The 16,843-nt window shown below is 33.5% G+C and overlaps 1 protein-coding gene and 1 long non-coding RNA gene across 2 annotated transcripts in view; one reads left to right on the forward strand and one right to left on the reverse strand.

Moving 5' to 3' along the window:
* Positions 1-1,130: 1,130 nt before the first annotated feature.
* LOC118765047 lies at positions 1,131-2,434 on the forward strand. The gene is made up of 2 exons (XR_005000889.1): positions 1,131-1,968; positions 2,216-2,434. It is a non-coding gene; the product is annotated as an uncharacterized LOC118765047 (long non-coding RNA).
* Positions 2,435-13,696: 11,262 nt separating this feature from the next.
* LOC115216583 (tetraspanin-15) overlaps positions 13,697-16,843 on the reverse strand; it is a 128,760-nt gene continuing 125,613 nt past the window's right edge. The window contains exon 8 of the mRNA XM_036506342.1: positions 13,697-14,029. Coding sequence (XP_036362235.1) covers positions 13,925-14,029 — 105 coding nt within the window. The 3' untranslated portion in view covers positions 13,697-13,924. The remainder of the gene's footprint in view (positions 14,030-16,843) is intronic.

The following is a 16,843-nucleotide window of genomic DNA, read 5'->3' on the forward strand; positions in this document are numbered from 1 at the left end:
AGTAGAAGACACTTGCCTAAGGTGCCATGCAGTGGGACTGAACCTGGAACCATGTGGTTGGTAAGCAAGCTACTTACCACACAGCCACTCCTACGTTTGTTTTCCATATTGACATTGGTTTGGATAGCTTGACAGGAACTGGCAAGCCAGAGAGCTGCACCAGGCTCCTGTTATCTGTTTTGGCATGGTTTCCATGGTTAGATGACCTTTCTAATGCCAACCACTTTACAGAGTGTACTGGGTCCATTTCATGTGGTACCAACACAGGAGCTGTTTACATGGCACCAGCGTGGGTGCTTTTTACAAGGTACCAGCATGGATGCTTTCTATGTAGTGCTAGCACGGGTGATTTTTACATGGTAACTGCACTGGTGCTTTATATGTGGCATTAGTACAGGCACTCTTTACATGGCACCAGCACCTGCAGGGTTGCCGAGTTATTAACCAGACAAGGACCTCCCAGCTGAGAGAGGGAGTGGAACCAGGGGAAGTTATGTGCAAGGTGAGAGTTTGGAGCATGTTAGAGGGATAGGAATAGCTGTCTTACAATAGGAGAGATACTTAGCTACCCCAGTAGAACAAGGAAAATGAGAGGTGATAGAGAGTTAGAAAGATAGAGACAGAGTGAGAGAGAAAGGGCTTATCCAAAGGGAACAGTTGTAGGGGGAATACAAGTCATACAGAAGGGATAGAGGGAATGTTCAACAACAGTGAGGGATGATATTTAGAGATAGTAAGTGATGGTGATAGGAATAGCTGGGAGGTGGGTATAGTAGATATGTAAAAGCATGGAGAGTATGCAGATGAGCACATGAGAGAGAGAGTGGAGAGGCCTACAGTAGGTGGTAGGAGCTGGGTGAAACGTTAGCACGCCGGGCGAAATGCATAGCCGTATTTCGCCTGTCTTTGCGTTCTGAGTTCAAATTCCACCGAGGTCGACTTTGCCTTTCATCCTTTCGGGGTCGATTAAATAAGTACCAGTTACGCACTGGGGTCGATATAATCGACTTAATCCGTTTGTCTGTCCTTGTTTGTCCTCTCTGTGTTTAGCCCCTTGTGGGTAGTAAAGAAATAGGTATTTCATCTGCTGCTACGTTCTGAGTTCAAATTCTGTCAAGGTCAACTTTGCCTTTCATCCTTTCGGGGTCGATTAAATAAGTACCAGTTACGCACTGGGGTCGATATAATCGACTTAATCCGTTTGTCTGTCCTCTCTGTGTTTAGCCCCTTGTGGGTTGTAAAGAAATAGGTAGGAGTGTTGGGAAAATGGGTTGTGGGGCAGTTTTGTCAGAGAACAGAATTATGTTTGTGAGGGGGATGGCCATAAAGGGCATGCCTGTATGTAAGGATGCCCATGATTTTACTTAGCTGGACATAACTTCTCAAGCACAGCAAACGGGTGTGTTACATGACGCCAGCATCGGCCATGTTGAATTCATTTTAACTTTGCTTGTGATCCACAAGGTATCAGTAGCTGGACTGACACTCCACTGAAGACTGGTAATTCAGTGTCTTGTTCTGAAGTGCAGCAAAATCTTTTAATTTTAAGAATCATCATCATCATTTAGCATCCGCTTTCCATGCTAGCATGGGTTGGACGGTTCAACTGGGGTCTGGGAAGCCAGAAGGCTGCACCGGGCCCAGTCTGATCTGGCAATGTTTCTACAGCTGGCTGCCCTTCCATATCTTAATAAAACAAATTTTTTATACAAATCACTCTCAAGTTGCAATTAATTCATTTTCTACATCAATCATGGTCAAATTGTGACCCACAGGTACTTTCTGAACAGCATGCTTAAATGCAAGGTCACATTGGATTTTCTTTAATCATGAGGTCTACTTGATGCTGAGCTGTGTCTCATGCAGCCCACTTCTCACAAAATATTCCCCATAGCTGTTCTAGATGGTAAAAAAATGTCCAATATACTGGTTAGTTTCATTTGATGTCCAGTTGTCAACCACACAGACGTATACATCATGTGACCGTAGCAGCACAGTCTTCTCTCTTGAACACTACATCTGATACCTAATTTTTCTCTAAGATCATTTACACTTTGTTATATATGCACATTAATATTACCCATCCGGCAGAGCATGCTGGCTTCATTGTTGAAAATCTGCCTCAATAAGTTTTGTGTAATCAATACCAGCATGGAAAAGTCGCCATAAAAAAACTTATTACTCTGTTAAAAGTTCCTGAATCATCATCATTTAGTGTCCGCTTAATAAACATCACTTAATTAAACAAAGAGAAAACAACAACAAATTAACAAAAGAACATTTCTTTTATTTATCCCTTTCTACAGTTAAAGATAGTTTTAGAAAAGAGACAGTGATGTCAAAAAAAGCCAGCAGAAAAAAAATATGACTATTATGGGATAAAATGTTTCTAGTCAGCTGCATAGTAGAAAATAGCAGAAACAGTCTTAGCAAATTATATAACATATATATATATATGTATGAGTATATATATATATATATATATAGTATATATATATATATATATGTATGAGTATATATATATATATATGTATGAGTATATATATATATATATATGTATGAGTATATATATATATATATATGTATGAGTATATATATATATATATATGTATGAGTATATATATATATATACACATATATGTATGTATGAGTATATATATATACACATATATATATGTATGAGATATATATATATATACACATATATATATGTATGAGTATATATAAATATATATATATATACATATGTATGTATGAGTATATATATATATACATATGTATGTATGAGTATATATATATATATGTATGAGTATATATATATATGTACATACATATGTATGTATATATATATATATATATATATGTATGAGTATATATATATATATACACATATATATACACACATATATATATACACACATATGTATGAGTATATATACACACACACACACACATATATATATATATCTCTTAGTAAAAGGCATACTTCTGAGCAACCAATTTGGTGTCAAATACTGATAGTAAAAGCAAGTTATTGCTTTAGAAATGTTTATTTTTCTTATATGTACATGCTTAGTCTTCTGCAGTTAGTGCGTGCAGCATGATGTGTTGTGTGAAGAAGTGCTCTCGTAAGCTTGTCTAAAACACAACAACAACAAAGGCAGCAAAAGGAGCTAAGAAGAAACAAATGCCTGTTTCTTTAAACAGACGCAGTTTATTAAAAAAAAAAAAAAATTTTTTTGCATTCATGTGTAAAAAAAATATTAAAAAATAAATTAGGCATAAAATTAAAAAAGAAAAAAAAAATTAAATGCATTGGATATTATAACTTTGGTTTTTGATATAACGTTGAAGAGAATTATCAGGAAAGTAATTAAAAAAAAAAAAGTTTCAGCAGACTTAGATAATTAATCTTTTCCTTTTGATTTTAGTTCATCAAATTTTAATTAATATCAAAGATGAATGGAAAATAAGTTAATTTGTAAATCAAGTTTTACAGGTGTTTTAAAAGATGAAGCCTTAAGCCTAAAGCCATCAATATTTAAAACTTTACTAACGAAGCAAACTATGGGAATTTTTTTATTTTTTATTTTTTCCCAACAAACAGTATGTTTTCTTTAGTTTTTTTTTTGTTTTGTTTTGGTTTTCATCTTCAGAATAAATGGTTTCACTTTACAAAGTGAAACCAAATAAGGTGTAATTCCAGTAGAAAGTTGTTGCTACTTTAGGGACAACAGCAAATGGCAAAAAACAGAACTGACTGTGTAGAAAGAAGCCAGAGCTTGGTTATAGATAGAACTATTTATTTATGTTAAACATCGTCAAGGGAAAAGTGTTATGGTGTTTATTAAAAAAAAAAAAAAAAATCTCGGCAAAAATTACACAAGGAAAGATTTCACAAAATCAAAACAAACAAAAACAAAAAATAAACGGAACAAATTAAGTTGAACTTGTGTCATGGATAATTTCCCTTCATAAGCATAACAATTGTGAGCATTCTCTCCTCACAGATGGGAGGCTGAATATGTGAAAACATTACATTTGTTAACACTTAACGTTTCGAATAAAATTTATTTATGTGAACATGAAACTTCAACAAGATATCGCCTATGAAAAGTGAATGGTATCCTAGAACTCTGAGGGTTGATTTACAAACAATTTCAACATTAAAATTTAAAATCTACCTAACCAGAGGCAAGACTGCATTCTCATTAACAACATTCACAACTACAAGATCTCCATTTAATTTATTTTCGGAGAGATTATTTTATTTCATTGGGTTCTTTTTTTTTTTTTGCATGTTTTCTTATTTAAACAAAGAGATGAGTATTACCAAAAATAGATGACCATTGTGAAAAAGAAAAACTATTGATTTATAGAGAATATGAAATGCTATAAATATTTATATATCTTTGCTCTATAATATATTTTATTTCAAATTAAGGCTTACTTCTTTATATAAGTGTACGTATTTACATATGCATACATTTACACAATATAGTTGCCAACAAATGTCAGGCTAGTAATACATATTTTGCAGATAAATATTTACATACACACATACTTATTCTCAGTCCTACACGCAAACACAATAAACATACACACATGATATTGTTGCCTATATATGTCGAGTCATTACATACACTAAGGTAAAAATAAAACCTGTCCAAACAAACTTTAAACCCCTGGATAATAGTCATGGTTTAGTATGAAGTCAAGATTTATTCCTAAATAATAATAATAAAATGACACTTAAAAGGAAAGTTATGAAAAATATCTACTTCGAAAGCAATCTTGGATGAAGGCAAATTGGTTGAAAGATAAGTTGTTTGTTTTCATTGTTTTGACCTTACGTGTGGGAAAACTTAATATATTTAGTTGAACAGAATGAATAAAATGCAGTGCTCTGTATAGTTTGAATAAAAAAAAAAAATTTAATCTCCATAAAAACCAATGATGATTATCAACAATAACAAATATAAAAAAATCCTCAAAGACAATACTAAAAAACAGTTTTTCAGCTGACTTGAAATCAATAAAACAGACAAAAGACAGTTATTTGGCAGAAGCCAAAACAAGAGAACTTAGTTGAAAAGAGCACATGAATATAAACATAAATACATATATATGTATATTGATCATAAAAGTTGAAATGAACAGAAAGTTTTTGTGGGCATCAGATTCTGAAGGTTAAAAAATATCACTATAAATGCATCGATACTCTACACACTATTGATTGGTAAGCAACAACATTTTAACAGAACATGGCATTTATAGAAGTGGTTGGTCAACTGGGCCCATGTTTCTGTAAGCAATATTTGATAAACATAAAAGTTAATTAAAAATGCTATCTAATTATCAAAAATAAAAGAATGCCTTTTTGAAGAGAGAGAGAGAGAGAGAGACCTAAAAAGAGAAAGTAAAAATAAGGGTAATGATAAATGTTCACTCTTTTTCATTTTTGATTTCTTAATTCTATTTTATTCTAACATTTTGCAATTGTTTTGAAGAACCTGTTATTAGGAAACAGTGAGATATCTAAAGTGAAACAATGGACGGAAATGTCAGTAAATGATAATGAAAGAGATGGGAAAAGAGAATAAGTAATAGTTTCCAAAATAATAGTACATGTATATAACGTATATATGTATGTATATGTGTGTGTAATCATACATAACATATACATATATATACATACACACAGCCTTGTAAACACAAGCACAATCTATTGTGTATATATATATACATATATATAACGTATATATGTATGTATGTATATGTAATCATACATAACATATATACATACACACAGCCTTGTAAACACAAGCACAATCTATTGTGTATATATACACATGTATATAACATATATATGTATGTATATGTGTGTGTAATCATACACACATATATGTATACACACAGCCTTGTAAACACAATCTATTTTACATTGTATCTATATATGTATATAAATGTTTACACACATATATGCATACAAATATATGTATCTACGTTTATGTAAATATGTGTTTGTATATATAAATGTGTGTGTATGTGTACATATATTCCATGCATGTATGTACATATGTCATAAGCTATTACATTAAGAAATTCAGAGAAGTGTATATGATGTTTATTAAACCCCAAATTAATCTGTTACAGTGAATAAAATACAAAATACCTTGTTTGAGGGAGAAGAAATCATAACTTTCTGTAAAGTTTATATTATTTGAATACATCCTTTAACACATGTTTGTACATTTGAAGAGTGAACATCTAGCTGAAACAAATAATAATAATAATCACAGTCCTTTCAGCTATAGGCACAAGGCCTGAAATCTTTGGGGGAAGAAGTTAGGCTAGCCAGTTACATCGACCCCAGTGATCAACTGGTACTTATTTTATTGACCCCGAAAGGATGAAAAGCAAAGTCAACCTAGGTGGAATTTGAGCTCTGATCATAAAGACAGACATAATGTCACTAAGCATTTTGTCAGTGTACTAATGATTCTGCCAGCTCACTGCTTTAGTAGTAGTAGTAATCATACTTTCTACTACAGGCACAAGGCCTGAAATTTTGTGTGAGGGGGACCAGTCGATTACATCGACCCCAGTGCAAAACTGGTACTTAATCTATTATCAACCCCGAAAGGATAAAAGGCAAAGCTGACCCCGGCAGAATAATAATAATCCTTTCTACTATAGGCACAAGGACTGGAATTTTAAGGGAAAGGGAAGTTGATTACATCAACCCCAGTATTTAACTGGTAGTCATTTTATCAACTCCCAAAAGATGAAAGGCAAAGTTGACCTTCACAGAATTTAAATTCAAAATGTAAAGATGGATAAGTGTTGCTAAGCATTTTGTTTAGAGTGCTAACAATTCTGTCAGCTTACTGTAATAATAATTATTTCAAATTTTGGCACAAGGCCAGCAATTTTGGGGGAGGGGGTAAGTCAATTACATTGACCCCAGTACCTAACTGGTACTTCATTTATCAACCCTGAAAGGATGAAAGGCGAAGTTGACCTCGGCAGTATTTGAACTCAGAATGTAACGACGGATGAAATGCCACTAAAGCATTTTGCGTGGCATGCTAACAATTCTGCCAGCTTGCCATCTTTATAATAATAATTCCTAACATCTCCGACAAGAAAGCTGATAAAAGAAAATTAGTTCTACACTTTAAAATATTCCCTCTTGATATCGTTTGAAAGATAAATTCAATTAGAATGAAAACAGGATTTAAAGAAAATTATATGAATTATTTCTGAGTAAAGAAACATTTGTTGTTTTTATCACACACACACATAGAGGCTCAATATTATTTTATTACTGTAGATAAGGTAAAATGCTTCCAATAGCCTACTGTATTTACACTGAAATTTAATTTGTGTACATACATATAATATCACACACACCTTCTTTTCCTCTTCAGGCAGATCTACAGAAATATACCAATAATCTCTACTATCAGCATGGATTTTGGTGACAAGGTTTCGTTGAAATGAAGATTTTCTTTTCACATATGGATGCAAACTGATTTGTATAACACAATATACATACAGGTTTACATATGCTTATCACAAACACAAAATGGCATATACACCCATATATATATAGATTTGTTTATTTTTATATTGTCAAACAGTATATTTCTGGTTATGGCATATGACTGGGCAGAATGTTACTGACGGTTTTATGTCAACTATTGCACTAGTGAAATAGTCTGTTTGACTGCTTGACGATATAAAAATATAACCATTCTATTTCTTAGTATACTTTTTTGTCTGACTTATGGAGAACTAACTGAATATATATATATATATATAAAATATAGATTAGAGATAATACCACTATTATGCAACTCAAACAGTGATAGGCATAAACCAATACATAAATAACAAATAATATATATTTTTATAAAACATATAACTTATAACTAGATCTCAAAAAGTATAAAATGAATGATCAATATTATAATATAATAAGTAAAAACACTACGTACGTTTCATGGCTACAATTAAATTCGAATTACAATTAAGTTTAAATTCAATTGAAATAAATTCGATTTAAAATTATAGTCAATCTTCAGGTTAATGATAATAGTTAAATAAATAAATAAGCAAATAGAGTTAAACAATATTTATTTAAGAAATAAATAAAATAATAGTATAGTGTTGAAAAGTCAGAAGGAGCAGAGGTTATCTTGAAGATTCCTTTGTAGATGTGGTGCACTATAAACCATGATATACTTCAGAACTAGATAATTGCAAGACAATTTCATTTAGTCTAGTATATTGTGTTTATTAGTATATAGTATATTCTAACACACTGTATCTAAAAAGGATCTTTCTTAAGACAACCATTACAGTATCTGACTTTTTTAATACGTTAAGTATGTCGTATAGATAAATATTTTAATTTAGAGCTGCTCCTATTGCATAATTCAAATATATACATATGCATACACACATATACATATATATATACTGTATGTATTGAGTCCCTTTTCTCCTACATATATATTGATTTCAAACTTTGGCACAAGGCCAGCAATTTCAGGGGAGGGGTAACTAGTACTTATTTTTATCAACCATCCCCGCAAGGATGAAAGGCAAAGTTGACCTCGCTGGAATTTGAACATAGAACGCATTCCTCCAGTGTGCTAATGATTCTGCTAACTCACTGCCGTTTCCGACATTTACATTAATAACACATTTATATATGTCTGTGTGTATGTGTAAGCATATCTATATATTCATTCATAAAAGGAGTGAACAGAGACCAGAGTGTTGAGATGAACAATCAAAAAGAAAGGAAACCATTTAGAATAAGCAATCCAGGTTCAAATCAACTCAATATTATTATTAAATCAAGCAATGGGATGTATTTGGTCACTCATCTTATCTAGTCAGGTTTAAAATAACATTATATATAAATATCTCATGCTCCACAGAAAAACAGGGCCTCAAATTAGTAAATGTGGAGGACAAATGAGAACTGTAAGATGCTTCTTATGTTTTTTTTAAGTGCATTAGAAGCACAAATGGGCCCCCATCTAGAAATGGAAACTGCATGACTGACTTGGCTTGTTGGAACTAATCGTAATAGAGGAAACCCAACATGACTATTAAAATTTGATTTGCAAAACCAATTCTAGTGAATTCATTTATGCAGCACTATACAGTATAACGCACTATGCATGAACGAATCCAACACATCAGGGCATGCACTACTATGCAAATCAGACATTTCAGTTTAGCAGAGTCTTAGTCAGTACACACTATAAATAACTATAAGTCATAAAACTTACTGTGGACAAAATACTGATAGTCTTTCTCTGATGAAGAGCTAATAAGACTAGAAACTAGTCAGGTTTGTTCCACATGTTTTCTGTTAACAGAGAAATAAAACCTACAGTATAACCACATTGCTTACTTTTCACAAAAAAGCTAACAACTGTATGTTTATTAAAATAAAAAAAACATTAAAAAAACCTAGTCATTTCAATTCTAATTAGTATTCAGTTTTCACCTGATATATTCATCAAAACACATACACAAACTTTTTTTTCATATATATCCCACTCAGTATTTTACATGAATGCATTCTAAAATATTAAGCTAAAAGAATTTATTACATTATATTTATCTCTTTATTTTCTTTCTTTTTATTCTTTAATAGAACAAGGTATTATAATGTTGAAATTTCATATCAACACATCAATAATGTTTTGTTGAGACAATGAAATATAACAGAACTTTCGTTAAAATAATAATAATAATAATAATAATTATAATAATAACAATAATAATAATCTATTCTACTAAAGGCATAAGGCCTGAAATTTTGGGGAGAGGGATAGTCGATTGCATCGACCCCAGTACTCAACTGGTACTTATTTTATTGATCCCAAAAGGATGAAAGGCAAAGTCAACTCTGGGGAAATTTGAACTCAGAATGTAAGGGTGGATGAAATGCCGCTAAGCATTTTGCCTGGTGTGCTAACAATTCAGCCAACTCACCGCCTTAATAATAATGGTTTCAAATTTTGCCACAACAGCAGCCATTTTGGGGGGATGAATCGATTACATCAACCCCAGTATTCAACTGGTACTTGTTTTATCGACCCCGAAAGGATGAAAGGCAAAGTTGACCTTGCCGGAATCTGAACTCAGAATGTAGCAATAGGTGAAATACTGCTAAGCATTTCACCCAGTGGGCTAACAATTCTGCCAGCTCACTACCTATAATAATAATAATAATTGTTTCACATTTTGACACGAGGCCAGCAATTTTAATAAGTGGGTTTTGTCGATATCATCAACCCTAAAAAGATGAAAGCTAAAATCAGCTCCAGTGAGATTTGAACTCAGAACACGAAGAGATATAAGGAAAACACTGCAAAGCATTTTGTTTGATGCTCTAATAATACCGTTAGCACTAAACCCTCCCCTTTGATTTTACACTAATACTAATACTAATAATAATAATAGAATGATAAGGGAGTATTTTAATGTTGACTTAGAAGTTCAGTTGGGATTTACAAGGCTGCACTTTTGACCACTGGTGAAATAATTAAACAATTTAGCATATTTGACCTCTGACCTCATCTTCCTTTATGTTCCCATCTACACTGCATTTCATCCTATATATTACTTGGGCATTACCAGTTTATAGATATAAATGCTTTTCTGCAGCTGATACAGCTTTTGTTGTTAATAACAAATTTTTACCTGGCTTGCCAGCTATTTGCAACACCAGTAACTTGTTAATCCTTGTTTTTGTATGTCAGTGCCAGCTGAATTTGTTTAGGTATGCAGTTGATAGTGGATAGATACTTGCTATTTATGACATGCGAAGATGCAAAAATCTTAGATTTAGCAATTCCACTACTGCTGCTGATAAACTTACGTGCCTTTTAGCACTGTATGTCTATATGAGACACTTTCTCAAGACGAATACTACAGTTTTGTGGCTTTCTACAGTATATCCACATTATGTAAGATATATAGAATGCTATTCTGAACTAATACTGCTTCATTCAGATATACATCATCATCGTCTAATCTTCACCTCCCATGCAGGAATAAGTTGGACAGTTTGACAGGAGCTGGCCAGGTAGAAGAGACTTCTGTGTCTGTTTTGGCATGGTTTTTATGGCTGGATTCCCTTCCTAACACCAAACATCCAGCACATAAGTGTATATCTCCGTCTCTCCATATATATATATATATATATATATATATATATATATAAATCGATCAAAAATCAATGGAAATTGTAGTTGTGATACCAGTACCAGTGGCATGTAAAAGAACCATCCAAACATGGCCGTTGCCAGCGCTGCTTCGACTGGCCTCCGTGCTGGTGGCCCGTAAAAAGCACCAACCGATTGTGGCCGTTTCCAGCCTCCCCTGGCACGTAAAAAGCACCCACTACACTCACAGAGTGGTTGGCATTAGAAAGGGCATCCAGAAGTAGAAACACTGCCAGATCAGACTGGAGCCTTGTGCAGACTCCTTGCTTCCCAGACCCCAGTCGAACCCTCTAACCCATGCAAGCATGGAAAGCGGACGCTAAACGATGATGATGATATATATAATATATATATATATATATATATATATATATGTACTCTTTAGATTAGGATTCAACTGAGAACATGTAGAAAAAATATAGAATCTGAAGATAATATTAGGAACAAATCATCTGTCTTCAAGCAGCTTATATCCACCTAGACACAATAATCATATGTGCCTTGATAGATTCAATGTTAAACTCTTTGTATTATTGTATAAGTGTTTCTAATATCAAAACCCTGGGTTACATGTACACAGGTTGCTGAGTTGAATCAGCCTGGCTTACCATGCAGAAATATATTGTCAAGAAAACAGACCTACTGAAATGTTGTATGGATAGGAACACAAATATAAACTCTGGTAACAATGCCTTTTGATGTAACAGAAAGGTGTTATTCAGATAACAAATTGGATAAGTACAAATGAGGCAATATTACAAAGTTGAAGACATTATATGTATGTATATATATATTTCTATAGATATAAAATGTGTGTGTGTATATATATATATATATATATATATATACACAATATATATACACATACACATTTGTATGTGTATGTATACATATAAATTGTTCACACATCATAATGTTCACTCTGATTAATATCATTAAATATAACAGTGGTTTCAAATTTTGGCACAAGGCCAGTAATTTAAGGGGCAGGATAAGTTGATTACATTGACCCCAGAACTCATCTGGTACTTACTTTATCGACCCCGAAAGGATGAAATGCAAAGTCGACCTCAGCAGAATTTGAACTCAGAACGTAAAGACAGACGAAATGTCGCTAAGCATTTTGCCAGCTTGCCAACCTTATTTTATTATAAATAATAATGGTAATAATAAATATAATTGTTACTATAGCAATGTCGAATTATTTCAACCAAAAACTGGCTCCCATATGCACGATAAGGCTGAAAAAAAAATTTTTTTTTTTAATGTAAATAGAAAATAAATAAATAAATAAATGAATGAATGGATAAAAAAAAAAACAACAAATATGTAATGTTCAGCTTCGATATTGAGACAATATATAATCAACATTATAATGAGTGTATAATCATCTTTCCAACACAATGAAATGTTGTGCTGTATGGATGACAGGCGTAAAAACATAAACATTAACAGTTTCATGTTCAAGGCAGTATATTAAACGACAGAGCATGTCTATAGCTTTAGACTGATTAAAGTGTAAAGGATGCACACATATACACTCATTCACACACGAACATATACACCATACACCATACATTTCATGCGTGTGTGCACACACACACACGCACACAGAGATTTAATATAGGTTTGCCATACTAAACAAGTTAGTAACTGTTTGCCACTGCAATATATACCACTGCGTAATTATAAAAATGAAAGGCTATTTATATTTATCTGAGAATTAAAACTGTTTTGACAAGCATCAGTTCGAAGACAACCGAAAAAAATTTTTCGTTGACAGAAAAAATGATAACAAAACAGAATTAAACAGTTGCCTTAAAATGGCATTGTTGTTTGTTTGTTTTTTGTTGTTGTTGCTTTTTCTTGTTTTTGTTTGATATTTTTTCATTTTTTTCTTGTTTTTTTTTTTTAAATTTTATTATTTTTTATTTTTAGACTTTATCATAAACAATTGTCGAAGTCAGACAATTAATAAAATCAGGCTGAAGTCCGAAGAGAAACATTCGAACAATTATTTAACTGTCCTCAGAAGTTCAGCACCTATAATGTGTTTGTGTGTGTTTGTGCATGCACACACACACACACACACACACACACACACATACATACACACACACATACATACACACACATGCATGCACATACACACACACATGCACAGACACACATATATAAATATATATATGTAAATAAATACATGTACATATACATACATATATGTATGTATATATATATATACGTATATATATACAAATATATATACGTATATATACACACAGACATATATATATACATATACATATATATATATATATATATATATATATGTATGTATGTATGTATATATATATATATGTGTACATATATTTATTCACATATACATATGTATACACACACGACACACACATCAAATTTAGCCACAAATAAACATTTTGAAGAAAAAAAAAAGAAGTTTTATTTTTTTTTCCATCTGACATGTTTTGTCGATCCATCACCGTATCCTTTTTACATCCAGCCCGCAAATTAAAAAAACATGTTTCTTTCTGTGCTGGTCTTCAGTTGATTATGACATACAGACAACACAGAAGTGGTGGGCTTTGTGAGATTGCCTGACAAGGAGCATGGTTAATGGCCAGCACAGATAGCTTTAGGTGGGGGTGATCTTAAGAATTAGCAGAACTTGAGGAGCCGATTACACCAACACAATACCATGTTCGGTATTCTTCAACCCGCCGGATAAAGTAATACCCCAGTAAAAATCCGATGATCTGGAAATAGAAATAATATAAGATGAACATTGGTGACTGATCTAAACTAATGAACAGAAGTAATTAGTCTTGCAATTGCTTTCAAAATTATGCTTTAGAAAATTATAGCAAAAGAGTAGGAGCTTACAAAGAATCTTTCTCTGCCTATCAGTTTGTCTGTCATTCTGTCTCTTCTCTTGATATGTATGTATGCCTGTCTGTCATTATTCAGTTTATTTCAAGATTTCTTACCAAAAGAGAAAGAGCCAATTTCTATTCTAGATCCAAGGCTCCTTCATTGGCATTCCAACATCAACAGAGTATTTTTGTATGTGGGGGTATGTATAGGTGCAGATTTGTAGGTTTTGTTCTATATATGTATGTGCCGGTGGAACATAAAAAGCACCGTCCGAACATGGTCGATGCCAGTGCCACATTGACTGGCTTCTGTGCCGGTGGCATGTAAAAAGCACCGACCGATCGTGGCCGTTGCCAGCCTCCCCTGGCACCTGTGCCGGCGGCACATAAAAAGCACCCACTACACTCACAGAGCGGTTGGCGTTAGGAAGGGCATCCAGCTGTAGAAACACTGCCAGATCAGACTGGAGCCTGGTGCAGCCTCCTGGCTTCCCAGACCCCGGTCGAACCGTCCAATCCATGCTAGCATGGAAAACCGATGTTAAACGATGATGATGATGTATGAGAACACTTAATAATGTAGCCGCTTACATTATCTTCTGTCTTCTAAAGGTAAACACCCAATCTTTCTCTGCTGTTTTCACAACTATACTGCATTCTAAATTTACTTCCTTGTCTGTAAAGTGTCAGTTTTTTTTTTCATTCTCTCCCCATTCTTTTCTTCTGAATCTTTTCTGTTGAAAAACATAGGTTTGAAATGTCAATGACTTTTCCATTCTTCCCAAGCGTCACACTAATATACCTGTTTGTTGTTCCCTCACCTTGTTTTCTGTAAATTTGAACTATATGTGACCTCGTGTGTACCGTTGGCGATTTTTTTTTTCTCTGTCTTCCCTTCTCTGAATCTTTCATTCTCCTATGTTTCCGACGAAGAGCTCCACTCGAAACGTTAAACCCTCCTTCTTTCCTGAGCGTCCAATAATACTATATTTGTTCCACATCCTCACGTTGTTGTGTTTTTTTGTGCTTTCTTGTTTGGATTAACTATATAAAATGATAGCTTTGCGGACATGACTCTTGAGAATCCAGTTCACAAAGCTAGCATATTTTGGTCACGTGCAGCACTGTCATAGCCTAAGACCATCCTGACAGAAAGAGTGAAGGGGAAGAGAGCAAGAGGCCATCAACAACGTTTATGGACAAATTACATCAAAGAATGGAACAGAAACAAGATCCTGGCTGATTGCATGCATGCATGCAACCCAGCATCAAGGAAACTGGAAAGTCTTGTACACAGGGAAGGCACCTACCTGATGAAGATGGTACACAGATACACACACACACACATGTCTATTCATTCATTTGCTTTTATATCTGTTTTCCATGTTACCACAGATTAGAAGAATATATTATTGAGGCTTTCTTTTTTTTACAGTTGGAGATTCTTTCTGTTGCTTACCCATACTTGTTGTTCAAGTAAGGGGTCTCTTATCTTACAAGTATTTGCTAGTGCAGAGCCAGCAGACAATTTGTTTTCAGGGGAAGTAACAAAAACGTTACCACTTGTAATTCAGGGAAATACAAATGTAAACACACACACACAGCCACACAGACGTATACAACAGGCTTTGTACAGTTTCCATCAACCAAATTAACTCAAGACACTAGTCAAGCTGGCTGGGGCTATTGTAGGAGACATATCTAAGGAGCTGCACAGTGGGACAGCACCCCAAATCAAGGGACTGTGAAATTCTTAATTATATATATATATTGGGTCATCCCATAAATAATGCGATTTTTGATACTTCATTTATTTTCCAAAATTAAAATAAACAAAGTTCTTTTTTAATCTAAAATATACTCTCCATTTTCTACAACACTCTTCCACCTATCTTCCAGAATTCACTCGCCCATAACAAAAAATACTTCTCCAGTGCTGTTGTGACCTCGTCTCCCTTTTCTGATTACTCTTTTGAAAAAAAAAAAAAAAAGTAATTGGGAGCAGCAATAAAGTGTTTGTATTTGTGTAGGGGTCCTTGAATGCAGGATTGCATACCAATGAAATACTTATTTGTCAAATGATAAATTGCACAAGCTCATTGAATTTCCTCTTATTAACAGCCGACAGCTTGTGCTAGCAAGAGTTATGGCCCTTGACTTAGAATTGTATACAAAGCATTACTATGCTTTTTTTGTTAACCTTTCAGTTTCCTTTAACTCTTCATATCTGAATAAATTAAAGTTTGCTTATCATATGAATTTATTAAATTAAAATTTAGGCATAAAACCGATTACAACAACTACACTGTTTACAGCGATCCACATTAATTATATAGTTTACAGCACATTATATAATTGTCATGGGGTATGATTGCATTCAGTAGTAGGACGGTAATGGAGTCCTGGGGTTTTGAGGAATGTGGAACCACCCCTTAGCCACTTTTGTTCCCAGGTCTACTTTGACCTGAAGTAGCAGCACTTGTCGAGGAGTCAGTTGTAGGTTAATTAGCATTTCATGTAATTACTTCTGGGAGAATGTCACTTATAGATACCCCAATGGACCTAGAGCTAATGATGAGGGTCTTCCGTTCTTTAGCTGTTCATCATCATCATCTTTTAACGTCCGCCTTTCATGCTAGCATGGGTTGTTTAACAAGAGCTGGCCAAGTAGAGGACTAGGAGAAATTAACTCTGTAC

The sequence above is a fragment of the Octopus sinensis genome, linkage group LG10 (assembly GCF_006345805.1).
Source record: "Octopus sinensis linkage group LG10, ASM634580v1, whole genome shotgun sequence".
Taxonomy (NCBI): domain Eukaryota; kingdom Metazoa; phylum Mollusca; class Cephalopoda; order Octopoda; family Octopodidae; genus Octopus; species Octopus sinensis.